This window comes from Syngnathus floridae, chromosome 17 (genome assembly GCF_059516105.1).
Source record: "Syngnathus floridae isolate MCC-2025c chromosome 17, RoL_Sflo_1.0, whole genome shotgun sequence".
Lineage (NCBI taxonomy): Eukaryota > Metazoa > Chordata > Actinopteri > Syngnathiformes > Syngnathidae > Syngnathus > Syngnathus floridae.
The window spans coordinates 8,713,193-8,726,447 of NC_142429.1; the positions used below are offsets into that span (position 1 = coordinate 8,713,193).

A 13,255-nucleotide genomic window follows, 5' to 3' on the forward strand; every position below is an offset into this window, starting at 1 on the left:
TGATGGATGCGCGTCATGTACTCTCGTGCACAGATGAAGCCTATTAATATTTTAGTGGAGTCAAAGTGGCAGACAACTGCACTCTTTGCATATGTGCTGCCGCTGAGACTCTAAGCATGAAGTCAGCTCATAACATATGCACTCGACGCAACCGTCACTGTTCACTAATGAGTGCTACAGTACCACCCACGCAGTATGCTTTGCACACGTTATTAATTTTCGGATAAACAATAATGTAGCTTCCTGTAGCAGTACGTTTTTCTTCATATTGCAAACTACCGTATTTTCCGGACTATAAGGTGCACCTAAAAACCTAAAACGTTCTCAAAAGCCCACAGCCCGAAGCATTGTGTCATGAAATCAATCATAAGTGGCCTGCTGAAGACTATGAATCATGAATTAAAAAGACTATGGATCATTATTTTGTGATTATAAAGTAATTTGTTGCATCTGAAGTTGAAATAAACAAAGATAAAATGGAGAATGATTTGATTTGGGTTAAAAATCTGACATGATGCATTAATGGTGCTCCTTATAGTCCGGTGCGCCTTATAGTCCGGAAAATACGGTAGTTGAGAAACTTGAGACTGAACGAATAACACCTGGATGGTTAAAAACGGTGCACATTAAAACACAATCAATTGAACACCGACGACCAATTAATAAAATATGTCCATTGCAGCGTCAAACTGTAAAAGTATCAAGGGAACATGCTATCATGCTATCTTTTTTTTTTGCTTGCTGGCATCCTCACACACCCTCAAGTACCATTAGCAAGCTGAGGACCTTGAATGTAGGTTTCATTAGAGCCTCATCTCATCCCTCGACTTGTCCCAAAGGACAAGCATTCTATTAACCCAGATCTATAATTGACTTCTTCTTTTAAACATACATCGTTGTGAGACGGAGGAAAAGGAAATGGGCGAGCTGTAAAGTGGGTGATGATGCATATAGTAAATCTTCCTCAACAGCTGCAGCAATTGCATTGTCCTTGACAAACATTTGGCCTTGCCGATGCAGAAGGAAGAACTGAAAAATCAATCTTATCGGGGTTGATTTCTTGAATATTTACAGTTACAGTGTCTTAGCATATCTGTTGAAATAGGTTGGTCAGAATCTGACAAAGATCAAGAATTATAGCATACTTTACACCCCCTACTTATGTCCTGTTGAAATTAGGCTGGTTTGAGAGATGTGCCCTGAGAGCCGGTGCTCATCCATCTCGATCAATCAATGCTAAATCAATCTAGCGCCTTGCTAGCTCGTGCTAAACTGTGCATTTAACCAAACCTAATAATGCTTTGTTTACCTTTTAGCTTTGACATAGTGCCATTCAATCACTGCGCTTCAGTCATAGCTTGAAAGTGGCTTTGGATCCTTGCCCAGTAGCTTTTAAGTCATGGTCGGAGGAAACTCAGTTTGAAGGTGGCTATTAGTAAATTAGCACCACTGTTGCATAACTGAAGGGCAAACTTCCTTTCTTCCTTGCAGAGTCAGAGGAGCAGTTTACCTGTCTCTTCTATTTTAATTTGCAAGTTGAAAAGGAAGCTAGCCTAGATTACCCTTGCATTGGAACCGAGGTCGTAAGTCCACAAACTCATTAAAGGAAATGACACGGTGGGGCTGGTAAGGCCTGGTAATTACGAGCAGCCCACCGTCCCCCACCCCCTGGGGTGGACTGGCATTTAAATAGAATAGGTAGAGGCGACTGCAGAGTGGAGGACAGTTGGAGAGCTATTCAAAGAACGGAGAGCACAATGTTGGATGAGTAAACAGCTACTCTGAAGATGATTGACTGTTCCATCATCCTATAACACAATAAGGCAAATTTCCTCTCGGGGTGACTAAGTGTATTTGTCACACTGGAGGGTCCTCCTGAGGGAGACGAGGACGTGGAATTTAAAAAGACCCTTGGGTTCTTCAAAGGATGACGTTGACATGATGAAAGCGCTCGAACGATAAGCCAACATTGGAAACAACTCGGAGTTTGTTCAGGCTCCAATTTAAAAAACGAAATAACCTACCTGTCAGCTCTTTGAAATTCTACACAAGTTCATGATCAAAGTAACACTTAATAGCACTTGCCGTAAGAGCTAAGTGAGGAGGTGAATGCCGTTATTAAAAATCTATTATGCCAGCCGCCTTGATTTATTTTGATGATGGAACAATGAACTGCATTACAAAGTAAGAAACCCCGGTGAATAATTGAACAGCGCTCATGATGTCTCCTAACCTTTACGGAGCCACATCCTGAACTAATGAAACTTAATTTCACTTGTGATCTTTCCAACTCAGTATGGATTGACTCTTTGCTCCGTATTATAAGTCGTAAACTATTAATGAAACGTAAGAGGAGTTTATCCACAAGGTGTTTGATTAATTTTGATTTGTCTTACTAGAAACAGAAAACATCTTTCCAAGTTAGATTAGATTTCAAAACTATTGAGACCTAAACTACTCTTTAGGGATGGGCGAGTACCGATACCTGGTACCGATACCAGCCTTATTTCAAGGGTATCGGTACTCTCGATATCAGTATCGAAGCCTTCATAATGGTTGTTTTACTATTGGGAACGACAAAATAGAAATATAGAAAAAAAAAATGTATTAAAAATACTCATTGTATCGGTACTTAGTATCGGTATCAGTGACTGAGTTCTCATACTGGTACTGAAACTTAGAATTAATTGAGTTCTCACGCATGGTCAGAATACCCGCATTTCTTGATGTACAGTACTAGACATTTTATTTTATTCCCACACATGTTTGTGAGTCATACTCACATCTGAAGCTGGACCTTTATCAGCTCCTGGGCAGGAGAACGTGACAAACTCATGGCAACGTTTGTGCACCACGAAACAGCACACTGTGGAGGGAAGAAAAAAAGAGTTTTTTAGTTTCATGAAATGGGATTCTGTTTGTCTGGCACTAAAATAAGGTGAGGGGAGTCTCGGGTCAGGGTCTTCTCCATGACCTACTTGCAGTGATGGAAGCGGTCTGAGGAGACTGGACAAATGTGATTTGGATGTGGCCAAAAAGTGTTAAATCTGCCATCAGGTTATTAAATGGCTTCCAGTGGGAAATGTACTGAGGTTTCTGTCTTATTAACACCCACACACTCTTATTGTCAGTCCTGCACCACTGAGCCATTGTCAGACACTCCGGAGAAGTGCTTCTCACACATAGCTCGAATGCAAGGAAATGGCTTGCTTTGATATATGTGTTTTGTTTTTGCATTACTTTTCGTTTTTTTTATTGCTTGGAAAAATAAAATGAATTCAGTGGAGTGTGTGGATGGGTTGACAACAGCTAGTGGCGCAGAAACACAAGAAAGCCTCAAAGCATTGCTGCCATCAGGCCTGTCGTCCCCATCAAATTGATCAATGTCAGATTTACTGGCAAGTGTGACGAGGAGAGTTGGCTAAAAATAAAATCGGACTCTAAGAGGGAGATTAATGCAATACATTTACTTATTGGATACATTTGACTTGAGTATTTTTGTTTCCAATAAATTGCTTTTACTCAGTTACGTCAAATTACCGTACTTGCTACTTTTCTGATCTATTATTACTTGGACTATAGATTTGTTTTAGCTCAGAGCGACTCGATCCTCGAGCGCTGACTCATGGTAATGACGTGTGACATTTGCTCCGAGGCAAATAACCGAGGAAAGAACTGAAAGGCAACACCTCTGGCCTCACCTTCAATTTGTTTACCAAACAGAGTACAAAAAAAGATCAGCTACGTCGTCTGGGTCTTATTGTGCCTGTTTCGCAAGTGTGAACAAAGAAAGTTCATTTAAGATCAGTTGCTTCATTTGTTTTATTTTATATGCATAGTTAAATTTTGGGAAATATCTGAATTTGCATATTCATGCTTTATATTTTTGTCAATTACTGTGTACTTTTTTTTCACTATTCTGACCTTACTCTTAGACAAGTAATTATTTAGAGGGCTATTTTTTTAATTTATAAAAATAATCTATATATAATTTGGGAATATTTTCTCCACCTCTGTTCATAAAACACCCAATTGCACAGTTTGGAATACTTTTTTTTTTTTTGACTGTACCCAATAAGCCAACAAGGTCATGCAACAATGAATGTGGACAGTTGAGAGATCCAGGGAGTGATTAGCGAATATTCAGACAAAGTCTTTTCTTCATCTGGCTCCATCACGTGCACCTCAATGGTACTTGACTCCCACGCAATATCCTCCTCTTTGGTCGCACCTCCCCCTCACTGATATGATACAACACACGCATCAGCCCACCCACTCATCCCAGTCATATCGCAGATTGAATACACAAAGCGAGGGTGGAAGGAAGCAAGGAGGTAGGGAGGGAAATAGGGAGAGCTGTACGCACATATTGCTTGGAGGCAACTGCTCTTTTGGAGTTGCACTTCTGCCAAATCCTTTACCAAAACACAGATTGGATTGCAAAAAATAGAATGCACAATGTGCAATGGAATGACCCTTGGGCCAAAACAAACAAACGCTCTTGATATAAACAGAAAAGACGAGCGCATATATTTTTTGGTTTGTCAAAAAAAAAATTTACATACTGTAGTTTAAACGCAAATAGGGGTTGAAATGCAAACGATGAATTCTCAATTTGATTATAAATGTGTCATTTCCTCAGGATATCCCATGAAAAATATTTTAAAATATGTTGACAAACTCAAGGTATTTATTCAGTAAGTTTATCAGGGCTCATTTTCAGCATTCAAAACATGATTAAAAAAAACAAACAAAAATATTTGACTTTTTTTGCGAAATACAATCATGAAAATTAGATTATTATTATTATTTTTTTTTTTACCAGGTCACTGCAGAGGCAAGCAGCCATGTGATGTACCTGCAGCACTCCAACAATGTTAGCTTGTTGGCGTTCCAAATTGTTTCCCAGCCAGCAAGCTGCTTCGTGTTTGCCTGACAGCTTCCAATAAGCAGGATAAATTAAGCTTTTCACAAGGCGGCGGCAAAATATTGATCCCAGTCTTTTACTGAAAGGTCAAAGTGATTTGGGAACTTTAATTTCGACCTTATAAAGGGCATTTCAGGTGAGGGAAGAAAATAGAACACGAACTTTCAAAACTCCTCATGCACAAATCCTTCACGATATAACTGGGTTGGTTTTTTTTTCCCTCAGCCATATTTCTGTGATGCGTCTCGAGTTGCACAGCCCTCATCAATATTCACTTTATATTATTACATAATCCCTGGTTTGTCAATCAATATTAAAGTCCTGTTGTGCTCAGAGAGAACAGAGCTCCGGGACGTGACAATGCGACTGCTTGGCCAAAACTGAACAAAAACTTTCGCACACTTTTATCAGCCAATGTTTCTGCTTTTAATTGCAGATTGTATTTTTTTCTTCCACATCTTATTTATTCTCTTTCTGAAATGCTGGCAGACGACTAATGTTGCACAGTATTTTCCACTAATGAGCTGCCAGTGTGTGCATGTGAAAGAGAGACGTGGTGACATGAAGCCCAGTGATGGCCCAGATTTAGAAGTCAATGCAAAACACACCAGCTCATGGAGCCACACTATCCACTGTCAGTACTCCCAACATGATTCCTTCATCTTGTAGCTAGCGCCCAAACATGACATCCTCCACCATCCCTTATCTGTGGCTACAGCTGAGCAGCGTTTTCAGAAAGCGACGAGACAGACTTTTCTGTCTCGCTGAAGATCCTGGCGAGCAAGGTGGGAAGACAATGATACAAGCGGACAAGGAGCACGGTGATAAACAGGAGGTAGAAAAGTCAATAGTCCACACAAACTACATTATTCTCCCCTGGGTTAGCTCGGGTGTGTGTGTGCGGGCTTATATAAGGGGGTTGAACAACCTACGCCACAATATAAATACCCACAATGCTTGTGAAGATGGGAGAAGGGTCAACGTGAGTCAGAACACCCCTATCATCCATCCTCTTCCCCTCTCAACTTGAATCCAGCGATCTTTTCATCCTTCCATTGCATCATCTGACATCAGAGATTCTTCAAGCTTTTTTGAAGTGGGGAAAAAAATACGCTATGCTAGTAACTTCAACTTTATAAATTCAATAAAAATAATTTAACTATTGGCACTTCACTTTCCGTCAATATTAGATTAGAACTTTTCCTGTTCAGTGAATATCATTGACTACAAAATCCGAAAAAACTTTTAAGACCTACATACAGAGCCTTTTTTCTTCCTGTGGAGCTCAGTGCAAGACGTGAAAGAAATGTTGGCACAAGACGGTTCTACATGGTCGAGCCAACACCTTCCCCCTCATTCATTCCTTCCATTCAGCAACTTTCATTGACTTCAGCTCCTCCATCTCTTTTTTTGGTCTTCCAACAAGTCATGCTTCATATGCTACAATGTCCTGATGCACACTGAAAGGAGAATTTCCATTCAATTGAAGCAATTGACCTCTGCTCACGATAAATCTAATGTACTGTTCAAAGTCTGGATTCAAGTCAGTGTGCAAAAAAAAAGTCATTAGGTCCTACAGCGAGAGTGGATTTTCTACCCATGCACTGTAAAGAGAACAATCATTCATCCAGATCAGACACCGTCCAATCATAATGGCCGACATGAGATTACTTTGTTTTATTAATCATTTTTGTGCATTGGTGCAGAAGAGCAATAGAAAGACTTTTTTTTTTTGTCCCTGAACACTGATTCAGAAAAGATACATGAAATGTCACATGACCAAACCGCGCCACTGATTTTTAAATAAAAATTTTGCAATGCTTTTGCACATTGGTGCATTTTCTTTTCTCTCATTAGCACACACACACACACAACTAAGTGTGCATCAGCTCAGGCGTTCTGCTCCCCGCCCTCCTTCTGTTTGCGTGACTGTGGAGGGCTCTTAGTTTCGTACTCCAGCCTCCACAGCGTGACCCGAAAAGCTAGCAGCTACTGAACACGTCCAGCCAAACACACACAAACACATACTACCTCTTATACCGTATATCAAGTTTGGACCACTCACTTTGCCTCCTCCCTCACACTTGCCTCACAAATGCCACTTTGTCTCTTTACTTCCCCCGCAAAACTCGACCGTCTGTTTTGAGCACAGTGGTAAAAAAATAAAAATAATAATAATAAATAAATAAATTTAAAGTGAGGTTTGAAAAGAATATTCATTAGAAGCGACAAGTGCGATAATCCCCCTTTACAGTTTAATCTAATTTACTAAAACCCTCGTTAATCCAGAGTGAAATGATATAAAAGGTGATGCCGGAAGTAAAAAGAAATCTGGAAAGTTAATATTCCATACAAATAATGGCAATGATATGGTTTGAAAGGCTTTTGTCAACATTTGCAGATAAATAGTGCAAACAGGAAATACAAGCTCGTGTTTGTGTGTCTATTCTATACAGTTGTGTTGCATCTTGGCAAACGTCTACAACAGTTCACTCAAGCCTTGGCAACGGACCAATGCTGTCTGTCTGCGTGTTAACACATGCGTACGCTCAGAAATGGCAGATCGTATCGCTCGCTGCACGACAGAAAAATGTGAGAAGTGGAAAGCGTCGTCTCATGGTGGTCACCGAAGGAGAAGAAAAAAAAAAGGGGTGGATTATTCGAAAGAGATCCATTTGAAAATCGACTTAAATATATTGTTGCTCATCAAAACCAGCAAAAATAAATAAATAAATAAAAGTTGATCCAGTATTGGACACCATGCAGGGCAACAAACAGAAAGGCAAATAAACGAAGAGGGAGGGATGAAAAAGAAAAAAAAAAAAGTAGTCCAGGATGAATGCTCTCTGCCCCTGTTGCTAGGTTACCATCTGTCTCGGAAAGGGTTCAAGCGTCTCAGGAGCAACAGTGACATAGTTAGCTGCTCTCCATCAAGACTAACAAACAGCAAACTTGAACTGACAAAACATGACGGAAATCCTTCACAACTGGGTGAGATATTTGGAGACTGCAAACAAAAGTTTTGGCAAAGCAGCTGACCGCACCCGCAACAAAAGATCTCACTCCAGTTTGTTCTCAGCCCGACACTCCCAAGAGGAATCATCAGCGACATGTCCAGTCTTTAATTGTGTGCTATTGTGTAGAACCCGAAACAGGCTTGACCTACATCTGAAGCACCCCGTCATGTCTCTGAGGTGTCTCCGTGGCGACGGGTGTACAATTGCCACAAATGTCAGCAGCAAGGACAAGTAAGCTCTAAGGAAGATGGAACCATGCAATGGGTCATAGTAGGTCGCTGAAGGAACAAAGGTCAAGGTCACATGACCCTCACCAACCTCAAACTTTAATAATTGTCTTTTCTTCGAGAAAAATACGAACGCTCTACACTGCTAAAACTTAAAAGAGGAAGAAGCTCAAGGAGGAAACACTGGTCGTTACAGTAGAGTGACTGGCTGGGCTGGGTGGGGATCGAATTTTGTTGAGGCAACAAAAAACCATCTGTTCGAGCAGGACGGGCATGAAATTCTAACTTCAGAAAATGATATTGGATTATTTTTGTGTGTGGCCTAACAGTACAAATGCATATTTATGGATACGATTTGCTCCATGCTGATTTCATCCTCTTGATACCCATCAATTAAAGGAAATAAATTATGCAAGAGCTTCTGGATTTTAGTAAAAATATTCAGCATGACAGCACAAATTCAGTCATAGTGAAACTTCCCAATCCATATTTTCTGCCGAGCTTTTGAATGATCCTTGTTTTCCTCCCAATCGCTCTTTACACCTACACACTCGATCCCCACTCCTCCATAAATCCATCCACCCGGGCCTCCATCCATCCATCCATCTATCCCATTTGGTGGGGCTCTCAGTGGAACACTTGAGCTATTTATAAAATCATCAAAGCCCACAGCTTCCAACACCACGTGAGAAAAGAGGGGGAGATGGAGGATGAGATGGAGAGGGGAGCCAAAGGGAGGATGGAAGGAAGCTGGGGGGACATTGACTAGTTAAAGAAAAGCTGTTGAAAATCAGAAATCTGGACAAACAGAGACCATGGAAAACAAAAGAGAACCTTTCCGCTCTTTGCTTCGGGAACTCGTCGATGCGCATGTTTGTCCGCGTGGGAGGTTGTTTTTAGACCCGGCGCCCACGCAGGTTGGAGCTGCAGAAGCACCTGAGATGCGAGAGGCGCCACCGATAGACACCGACTGTTTGCAAATGTTCACTTAGTCATTTGAACTCGGACGGGCTCGTGAAGGCATATTTTAAGAATCCAGAGAAGGTGTTGGCAACATGCCCGCCGGCAGCTCCCGTGGTTAACGGCAAACACGGGAGACGGGCGATTACGCTTCAAAGACACCCTTAGTCAGAAAGATGTAGGAACAGACTTTCAAAATAAAAAAAAAAGTCTGAAAGGTGCTAATAGCTGAAGCAAAGAATGCATTTACGGGATTGTTTTAAGTGCAGCTCCACTTGGCTGTCCATTATCTCCTCTGCCTGGGGAAAAAAAAAAAACAATCTCATCCACCAACTCCGGCTCAAGTGTCATTGCTGCATGTACAGTAGACCTCTCGCTCATTTCCCACCAGCTGCCTCGCCGGACTTGCTCTATTTTTGTCAATATGTAATTGTCATATGCCCGGCGGAAATCACCGCTTCCCCTCACAAAGTGAGATTTCCAAGGACATAAAAGATCCACTGTTTGTAAAAAAAATAAAAAATAAACATCTTATGTTACACTGTGACAGGATTTCTATCCGGATGAAAACATTATGGAAATCTTACATACATGTTGTATTCATGTTGAGATAAAGCAATTCCAATTTACCTCCGGATACACACGTTGTTATATTTATAAAAGCGTTGAGAAAACAGCAGTTTTTTTTAGTTGTGGCTCTCAGAGGACTTGTTACATATCTGCTAATTTTTTTTCTCATTTCATCTGCTTCCTACACCATTTGGTTTATTATCCATTTTTACCCATTGTGATTTTTTTCATGCATCCGTTTGCAGAGGAACTGCTAATGTCGAATACCCCCTGAAGACTTACAGTCCACAATTTAGACACCTTTGATTGCGTTTTTTTATTTTATTTTTTTTTTAAACTTTCAGCAACCTTTTCTCCTCAAACGAGTGACCAGCCTCAACACTGAATATTACTTAAAGTTGTAATTTTTAACTTCCCATTACCAAATCCCAATAAAATACCCACATACTATCTAAAAACTTGCCTGTCAGTCTTGTGACATTTAAAAAAAATATTCAAAATGAGCTGAAACGGACCATTTGCCACGAAAAAAAACAGTTTGTTTTTTCAATTACATACCGTACTAATCATTAACTCATTCTTCGGCATTTACAACACCTTTTATTTGTAATTTAATTAGCTTTTTTCTTTTTCTATCCCTGAACTTGTTTAAAGCCCCTTTAAAAAAAACAAAAAAAAACTCCCAATCGACACAACAAATCAGTCCCTCTTCAAGGCTAAAAAGGGAACATTGGTCCATTAATGCGGGGCTGAAACCGTGGAGGACACTTAACAGCTTGTTAAACACTGAAACTCATTGTTAACACGCTCGTTTACAATCGGACACACTTCCACGCACATAACCAGTCAAATCACGCAGTCACTTGACATGTTCTCATAGTTTGTAAAAGCATAAAGAGCGCTAGATTATATAATTGAGATCTCTCTAGATTGTGTGGGCATTCCTAATATGGTCACAAGGTTATATATTGCTCCAGAGCTGATGGGAGCGTCAAAGGCAATGTTATTTCCCGAACCAACAAACATTGTTGTCAGTGGATCTATTTCTCAGAGGAGGCCCCTTAACTATTTCACGACAAACAAACCAAACAAGGCAATCAAATATCGTCAATTTTCTTCTGTCCAAAATATAAATTGAAGAAGAGGAGCATGTTTGCACACTGACCTATGCACATTGCAGGCATGTCAGCTATTTGTTTACAGTAGCAACAATCCAAAGAAAACAAAGAATCAGCAAGAGTTGACACACCATACAAAGGCACTGCAGTTCTACTTTAATATTGATCATAAATATAGTTTGGACTTGTTTGTGCATCAAGTGGGTTTCTCCAAGGTTCAAATGATCTCATATGCTACATTCATGCTAGCATCTTTTGTCCAATTAAAGACAATGTTGGGCGAGTTCTTCCGTTGCACAAACCGCAATGACCCGGCACATTTCAAATGTTCCTCTGTTGTGTTTTTTATTATTGCCTTATAATTTCTGGTTCATGATTTAAGCCAATGCAACATTTGCTGACGGAATTTAAATGGCACCAAAGTTGATAAAATGATGAATTAATCGAGATTTTTTTTTTGCTCTTGTACTATTTTTGACGCCATCCCTTTTCCTCCTGATAAAATTCCCAGTTCGCCCACCCCCCACCTGCCTTTCTCCCCGAGCAAAGCGACCCCCCCCTGCAGTGAAGCGGATGCATTCCTAAAGGACACTATTGACGCGCCACATATGCACCCAAGCTAATTATCAGCTATCACACCGCCGTTGTGAACAGAACCTCTTCCATCTTTCGGCATATAGGCAGTTGTGTTCCACTGTTGCTAGGAGACGTGAAAATGAAAATCCTTGAATACATCCAGTTGATGATTAAATCAATTTTGATAGATATATAAATAAATCTAAAAAAAAGACATCAGAGGTGGGGTTATCACTCCATCTTTTCATCTATGTCATTTTGAATTTGTTCATAATTTGTGAGCATAAAAGAGACAGAGTGAAGGTGTGTCGCTAAAAGAAGAGAGTAGGAGGGAGGGGAAAAAAATGTAATAGACTGAAGGATTTTACACAGATTGTCAGAGAGGTCTGAAAGAAAAAAAAATAGCTGACTCCATCAAGGTTAGGGCCTTAACTTGCATCAATTAGTGAGTCACACCATTGTGTGCCATTATGGTTGGATGAGTAAAGCACACAAAAAGCAAACATCAATTTTCAGTTTGATCCTCCACAAGCATATTGTTTGTGCACACTTCTTTCTTAATCTTCTTAGATCTATTTTTTTTTCTGTGAGGATTGCACAGATAACTTTGTGCCAAAAACACTGAGGGAGGGGGGGGGTCGAGGAGAGCACTCCTACCTTGACATTGGAATCCTTGCTTGCCAAAACCCCTGTGAAGAGAGAACACAGAATGAACAGGTTGCAAGATTATCATACTTTCAGTATACAGAAAATTATTTTTGTGAGGTTCCAAGGTAAAGGAGGAAACAATGATAGACAACAGCCACACTTCTGGGTCAAGTTTTGTGTCTATTATCAAATTAAAAAGCCATCATCATGAGGCTTGCATAATTAGAGTTTTGAGAGTACCACACAACAAAGCTAAAAATAAAACGTAGCAAATCAGGACAAGCTGGTGATAGAAAATCATTTAATAACTTGAGCGCAACGCTAGTGGGCTGAGGACATTGTAATAATAAATACAAGCCAGTGTGTGTGTGGGGGGGGGGGGGGGGGGGGGGAGCGCACTAGTTTCCATGAACCTGAGCTGGCTATGAATGATGGAATACATTCTTTATCAGAAGCCATTTTTTTTCGGAGGGTGCACCTGGGCATCAACAAGTGCACGACAATAACAGAATTCAGTGTTTAATTTGGAAACAAGTGTGCACATCCTTTGTTTGATTCATCCAGTCATTAAACTTCATCTGACATTTACGGTTGCATCTGAGGAACAGTCTATTTCGGTCCTTCCTTAATTCATTTAGGAAAATACATTTTTCAGAGTGCAGCTGTGCTCACCAGATGAAGTCGGTGCAGTGGCTGCAGAAGGTGGGTTGCTTGAAGAAGCGCGCAATGAATTTGTGGTCCTTCACTTCGTGGACGTTCTTCTGACGCAAGGCTCCTTGACGGGCGAAGCCCCTCATGGGCTCACGGGGTCCATCCTCACCGTCGCTGTTTGCCGCTGCACTGTCAGCCATTCTTCCAACAATAACTAAAGTTTTAACTTTAAATAATCACTGCGAGTTTGCGCAAAACAACCAGCAAAAATTCTCACAGTTGCGTCCTTTTTTTTTTTTTTTTTTTTTTTGGGTTGCTTGGTCAGAGCGCAGCAACTTAAAGAGCAACGACGTGAACCCTCCTGCAGCCGAATTGTTTGTCTGCTTTAAGCGCAAGCGACGAGCGTGCAAGTCGCTGCAAAGCTGCCCGTGCACTCAATGATTGCTCGTTTGCATCCAAGCGCGAGCACGGCGGGTAACGGGCGCGCGCACGTCAGGGAGGAGAGAGAAGGAGAGAGAGAGAGAACCTTGATCTCTCACAATTTAACGTTTTAAAATATTA

General features: G+C 40.7%; 1 protein-coding gene across 2 annotated transcripts in view; it reads right to left on the minus strand.

Annotated features, from left to right (window-relative positions):
* prkcbb (protein kinase C, beta b) overlaps positions 1 to 13,160 on the minus strand; it is a 38,679-nt gene extending 25,519 nt beyond the window's left edge. The window contains exons 1-3 of one of the 2 annotated variants that reach the window (XM_088358622.1): positions 12,716 to 13,160; positions 12,053 to 12,084; positions 2,784 to 2,866 (exon numbers count right to left, since the gene is read on the minus strand). In XM_088358622.1, the coding sequence (XP_088214748.1) occupies positions 2,784 to 2,866; positions 12,053 to 12,084; positions 12,716 to 12,894 (294 nt within the window). In that variant the 5' untranslated portion in view covers positions 12,895 to 13,160. The remainder of the gene's footprint in view (positions 1 to 2,783; positions 2,867 to 12,052; positions 12,085 to 12,715) is intronic. The other variant, XM_088358621.1, reaches the window with a different exon arrangement.
* Positions 13,161 to 13,255: the final 95 nt, after the last annotated feature.